Source organism: Colias croceus, chromosome 21 (assembly GCF_905220415.1).
Source record: "Colias croceus chromosome 21, ilColCroc2.1".
Classification (NCBI taxonomy): Eukaryota; Metazoa; Arthropoda; class Insecta; order Lepidoptera; family Pieridae; genus Colias; species Colias croceus.
The window spans coordinates 2,129,779-2,136,622 of record NC_059557.1 but is presented as its reverse complement, the minus strand read 5'-3'; the positions used below and the strand labels follow the sequence as shown (position 1 = coordinate 2,136,622).

The window sequence follows — 6,844 nt, the reverse complement described above, 5'->3', positions numbered from 1 at the left end:
AAATGATAGGTAGGCTTTGTAAAAACACTGAATTCTAATGGGCTTGATATTAAGAATTTTATTTAGGTAAGCATAATCTTAATATTATAAAAGCAATTAGCTTGTTGTTTGACTGAATCTATTTATTCCTAATAATTATTTAGTACCTAAGTATAAATAAAGTTGTTGGGTCAAATATAAGATATTTTGCTTTAAAGCTTCTAAAAGGATGAAACTTTTTGTCTGATGTTTTAATCGGGCATGAAGCCACTAATCTGAAAATCTTTGGTTTTACCCACATTATAGGATAAAGCTACTATAATCTGGGTAAACCCAAGGGGGTAAGGAAAATATTAAATTAAATTTTAAATCCCGTTCTAAAAATCCTGAAGTCTCGTTATTTTTTCTCATTTATATGACGAACACGTTTTTCAGATTATCCGTCCAAACGAGGTATATTTAGAGGCTCACGTGGTACTTGTATATTTATTCAGGTTTGAATTATAAAGAAGGACTTTTGAATTACCATTATTTTTAAACTTTTCTTCAAATTCTGGTGACTCAGTCTGCGTCTATAGGTAAACAACGATGCAATGTATTAAATTGAATGTCAGAAAATGTATAAACTCTATCTTCTATCAAAATATAAGTAGCGTAGGTACACCCCGTACAACGCTTTCTGACTTTTTCTTTTCAAACTTTAAAACTTTCTATACTTTCAACTAAATTTTCTATTATAAACATTAAAAAGAGCCCATATTTTTTTTTCAGAATTATTTTTCGTAAAGGTTAAAATAGTTCTCCCGGAATCGTAACAAATATTGTTAGCTCGTAATGAACAAAATGGTTGACCCTTGACCCTGTTTACATATCTCGGGTCTAATGCTCAGTAAACACTAGACGACAATATTATGTTGATATTCTTATGTTTAGTTTTAAAAAATCGGAAAATATTTTTTACTATAAATTGACCGAATGAAGATCAATGGTGATGATTCATGGGAATTAAAAAAAAAACATATATGTGCATCCATTAATTACTTACATGAGGCCTTTATTTTTGAATTTTTTTTTGGTTTAACCATATTTTAGTAAGACGACCCTCTCCCCTTTGCATGTCTAATGTAATAAATGGATGCCCCCCGTTTAATTCAAAATGACACATTTTCTTTAAATATTTTATTTATGTAAAAAAATATCTCTACATTTACAGTAATATAGTAATAGCCAATTTTATTTATCAAGCTCTTATTATTTGCTAGATCGCTCATTGCACATTAAAGTGTAACACAAATATTATTTTTTCACAGGTGCAACTGCAGGGTGATCAAAGGATCTTCAGACTTCATGGATGCGTGCCAACAGAGAATAAATAGATAATATTTAGACAATTAGGTACTTAAATGGAAAGTAGCATGTGCGGTTAATAATAATCATTTATATTTTATAGTATTAGGTATATAATAATATATTAGGCTAAATTCTAGAATAACTGTGCCGTACGGTTTCATCGGACGTTTGTGCTGGTACATAAGCAACATCATAGTTCCAACCAAGTACTTAGCATAGAAATCCGTTCAGTGAAATTCGCGTGAAAAAGTAACAAACATATTCCATATCTTTATAGTATCTATGATCGAGCAATGTTGTAGATAATAGCTTACATAGGTACTATAGAATAACACAGTAAAAGGTATAAAATACTATTTTATACACGTTGGTCTCTCCGCACTTGAAACCGTTTGAAACAGCTAAGTAAGAAATGTTTATAATATTGTACTTATTTTATAATAAAGCATTGTAAGTATGTCAGACTGCTGTGTTTCATTTCGTAAAATATCTCCATCCACATAAACTTCCTACTTGAAACCTTGTAACAGAACATTATTTAAATTTATAAACCTGGCGTATTTTTTTCCCAATATTTTCATTAATAAATCGTAAAATAAGTCGATCAGTTAGTTATCACTTATTATTTATTATTACAATACCTAAGTGAGAAATATACTGATAACATTAATAATACTATGTTTATTTTGTCATAACATTATTAATGACTTGTTTTGTATAATAATTGTTTTATTTATAAACATTTATTGTTGTAGGAAACTTTTCGTACGGTCTACATTTGTTATTATAACATATCTCTATGTGCTCGATTACACGTAGGTTGGTTCTAATTAAATATCTGCTGAGCGACAGCTTATTATTATCGTATAGCTTCCTTTTTTTCCATAATATATTAATTATGAGTGGTTTTGACTTATGAGATGCACGCCACCCCTGGATAAGACGTAGGTACCTACCTAAAAATTAAATTCGAAAATAAATCTATCTATGTTAGTTACCTATATCTTCTGTAAATCTCAGGATTGTGACTCAAGCAATTTTTGTCCACTACAAGATACTTCTAATTAAACAGATTTTCCAGATAATATCATTCATAAAATGGTCTGATAATTATTTTATACAAAGATACAAGATTGTAACAAAAAAAATAGCAAACACGGCATACAACGTGACCATTATTTTTTGTCAGGCGTCTTTTTTTGTAGTAAATTCAAATTGTTATAGCAATTAAAATTCAATGCAATATATTCACAAGGTTGACTTTCAATTTTCGGTGGATTAATTATTCAGTGAGTAGATAATTACAAAATAATTACTTTGACGATGATAATTCATCTAAGAAGATGGCGCCACTGCCTTTATCATACGAAAATCATACGAAATTTACTTCATACGAAAATCGTCTCCAAAAGTAAAGGTTGAAATAAAAGTCATATTAAAATTCGTAATAAAAATATATTCAACAAAGTGGTATATTATTTCGCGCCCTCCTTGGACGCGCTGTATATATCAACGACGGATACTGCATGCTGATGACTTCGCGCGTTGGATCTTCTTTAATAATATCTGTAATACAATATTTAGTTATTATAAAAGAGGGATTTTTTGTCACTACCTACCAGCTACATAATAGGAAATCTGTCTGGAAAAAATCGCTCTAAGCGATTTGACCGCGAATTCTAGGTACATAGTGTAGGTTATATTTAAGTGTTTGTATTTTTTATTTTTTTGTCTTTAAGTGCAATAAAGTATTTATAAATAAATAAAATAATATATTTGTTAATTACGTTTGCTAGTTTAGATTTTTTAAATGACGCACACAATTCACTAGTTCCACTTTAATTTATTTTTATTGAAAATGACGTGCCTTCCAGGGGCAACAATACAAAAAAGAAATTTAATTAGATTTTCTTTAGTCGGATATAGACACATTCAATGTTATATAGGTAAGTACATATTTATTTTCTTTCAAAAAAGAGATATTGCATTACAAGTTCCTTCTGTACATCGCTTGGTTTATATTATGTTGTGGTAAAATCTTGACAGATGGCGTTGTGTCCCTGATCTCTAAACCGAAACCATTTAACTTATACGAATATTATAATGAGAAACGGGTTTGATTTAACTCAAAACTACTAGATCAATTTTAAAAAACTTCCTGCGTCTTTACCCCATAAGACCATTGACTCTTCATAATTTTAGGATAAAATCAGCGCCGTCTGCCCGTCTATCGAAAATTGTATAATTTGGAAAAATTCAAATATTCATGATAATGAACCTGCTTTTGGGAATGGGATATTTGACATCAAAAAAGTAGTATCTAGCCTCTTAATTATCTCTAAGCATATATTATCAATAACATGAGATCGCTACAGCGACGAGGCAAAAACACAAACTAACAAAAATACTTTAACATTTACAAAATAATTTGCAAGATTTGGCATATACAGAAAAAATATTAACAGTCCAATCAACACTCGCTGTAAAGCATTTAATATTCTTTATAAAAAATCGCACTTACGGTCCGTTAAAACGAATAAATAAATAAAAGTACCCTGGAAAGACATTTTTCTTTTATTCTACCCTCACTAATCGTCATGTTATCATTAAACTGACTTAAGAGCGCTTATTCAATTTAACGCAAGTCAAAATCTCCGCGATCTATTACGATAGATCGCGGCTTGCGCTATCCTTTTACTATGAACAGCATAGGTCCACAGGAGAGCGCCGAGCAACATGTCCTCTCTCTGGGAAGGCTCGCTGCCGACTGATTTTAATCGGGTCGCGCGCAGTGTTTTATAGTACTTTAAAAAAAATTGTAGAAAAATAATAGAGGTACCTTAGTTGATTTTTTAAATTTTATCTTATAAGTAATACGTTCTTTTATTGCAATATGTATAAATTATATTCAACTAAGTCAAATATCTTGGTGAAAATAATCATTTTGTCGAGTATAATTTCTAAAAAAATTCACATTGTTCGGATTTTAATTTCGTAAGTTAGGAGTCCAAATTAAAAAAATCTTTTAACTAACTATTTTAATAAGGATTTTTGCAGTTAGTTAAAAAAAATGTGTGTTAGATCTGTCAGCAATTTCAGATATTTTTAGCTTCGAAATTGACACTAAAAGTGAAATCAAGTAATCATCGGCTCAGTTATCTTGATGGTATTCACAAATACTGTATTAATTGAAAAAAACTCTTAACTAACTATATAGACAATAAAATTCCCTAAAATTATTAGTAATTCATATGTTTGTAAGATAAGTGGTTGATGGACAATCTGGTTTGAAAAATCACATATTTGAGCCAAACAGCGCACGGACCGCGTACACGGCCTTAACATAAAAAAATTTTATCTACCCACCATAATATTATCATGATCCATATTTTGTCTCTGCTTGTACTCAATATTGTTGCATCATGAAATCTAGTATAAAGGTACTCTGTTTACAGTCAATTTCCATAAAACATGCATAAAACTTTTTTTTATCTACCCACCATATTATCATGATCAATCTGTCTCTGCTTATTCTTGCGGTGCACAGCCGCGGGGGGCACCGGTTTCCTCCCCTCCCTCCCCTCCCGTGGGGGGATAGATGACTTCCTATTATTTCGCGCGCATAATATTTTGTTCAGTAATATGTGATTGTGCCGCTCAATCTCGCGCAGGCGCTCATTCGTGAAGGACATGTTGATCCGTCGCGTTTGCGGCACGGATATTGATCTGAAATTGATAAAATAATAGCTGTAGAAGAAGGGAGATTAATTGAATTCCTTGCTTTGTAATCTAAAATTGTGGATTAGCGTATTTAAATTAGGTCTTAGCGTGATGATAATATATAGATTATAACCTTATCTATAGCCTTCCTCGATGAATGACATATCTAACACCGGAAGAATTTTTCAAATCGGACCAGTAGTTCGCGAGATTAGAGCGTTCAAACAAACAAACTCTTCACCTTTTAATATTTGTATACCTAGATTACTTTCTATCTATACACTAATGTAAACAAGTGTACAGAACATAGTTTTAACATAGGAATACATTAATCATACCTACCTATAAATAAATACAAAATGATGGATTAGACCCAACACTGAAAAGCGATTGATAATTTTAAGTATTTAATTTAAAAATTTAAGAGACAAATGGTTTGTACAAACTATATTTTATAATTTTTAAGGTCAAATTAAAAAATGATACTACTTCAAATAATTATTAACTACCTACATTATTTCCTGACACACTGGGCGCCATCTATTAGATGCAGCCCTATACAAAGAAAAGCAAAAGAACTACCTTCAAAATGTAATGGTTCAATTATAATTATTTTTATTTTAATAAACATTGAAAATTTGAAATTGAATTGACCTCAAATACAATATACTTAAGTCTTTATATTTTCACTAGAGTTTTATAGCTAGTCCATGAGACCTATCTTTTCATAGTTAAGCTATTAAATAAAATAAAAAAATTCTTACCCATATCCTGTAGAAGTTCCAGATCTACCAGACATTGAAGGAGGCTTGCTAGACACAGAAGAATGACTTTTGGACATCTTAATTATAGATTCATTTGGTTTTATCTGACTTGTGCTATTGTTTTCCGATTTACTGATTGCATTAATTTCTTCCACCTCACTGTCTTCCTCAAACTCATCTGAATAATGTACATCATCATTATCATTGCCATTATCATCAGTCTTTTCATTATCGTGGTCAGAATCTGAATCGTTATACACACAAGTCTCTACACATATGTTTGGTGGCCGTTTCAATGTGTCAACTATACATCCCATGTCAGAGAAGTCCTTTGTTATCTCATCTATGTCGTTGTTATTTTCCTCCTGGTAAAACTGTTTCAATTTCATTTTGTTAGAGTCCCCGCCTGAATACTCTGTGTCTATGTATTCACTAATAGCCTCTACTTTGCTCTCGACCTGTGACATTGGTGGTGAGCAGTGCCGGTGTAAGCAGTTGATCGCTATAATAAAATTGATTAAAAGTTATGCAAAATACCGTGATGTGCTTATATACTAGACAATAAGTTGAGTACCTACCTAATCTATACATATAATAATAATTAATAATAGTACCTAGTACATTATTTCTAACTACCTACTTACAACTATAAAAGTAAAAAATAATACAAAGAGTGTTCTAGAACCTGCCTGCCTAGTAAAAATACTTGGCTAAGTTGCGATTAATTATTAAAAGAGCAATGTGTACAGTATTGCTAATATAATTGAAATAACTTACTGTTTTCAAATTAAAACTATTATTTATTTAATAAATTCTTGATCTTGATAGAAATATCTAATACACATATACGATATCCATTAAATCATTTATAAAACACGCCACGATTAAATAATTGGTACAAAATCATCCGAAAACTGACATTAAATTTTGTTTTTAGAATTTCACTATATTCACGGATTGTCACACCAATACGACCAGTATTCACATTTTCATAATAGACTCTATCTTTGGTATATATTTTTATTGTCAAC

The 6,844-nt window shown here is 30.7% G+C and overlaps 1 protein-coding gene across 1 annotated transcript; it reads right to left on the bottom strand.

Annotated features, from left to right (window-relative positions):
* Window positions 1–2,764: 2,764 nt before the first annotated feature.
* On the bottom strand, window positions 2,765–6,759 carry LOC123701329 (cilia- and flagella-associated protein 97-like). Its single transcript, XM_045648762.1, has 4 exons — window positions 6,591–6,759; window positions 5,814–6,315; window positions 4,830–5,055; window positions 2,765–2,895 (listed from the first exon to the last, which is right to left on the bottom strand). Exons 2-4 carry the CDS (start codon window positions 6,278–6,280, stop codon window positions 2,839–2,841), a joined length of 750 nt encoding a protein of 249 aa, XP_045504718.1. The 5' UTR covers window positions 6,281–6,315; window positions 6,591–6,759; the 3' UTR covers window positions 2,765–2,838.
* Window positions 6,760–6,844: the final 85 nt, after the last annotated feature.

Bases quoted from the DNA above. Each gene is read 5' to 3' on its own strand.
- LOC123701329 (XM_045648762.1), bottom strand. From the start codon at position 6,280: ATGTCACAGGTCGAGAGCAAAGTAGAGGCTATTAGTGAATACATAGAC. The intron at 5,056-5,813 runs GTAAGAATTTTT...TATCAATTTCAG, and splicing joins GGAACTTCTACAGGATATGG to ATCAATATCCGTGCCGCAAA. The intron at 2,896-4,829 runs GTGGGTAGATAA...ATTGTATTACAG, and splicing joins AGATTGATCATGATAATATG to ATATTATTAAAGAAGATCCA.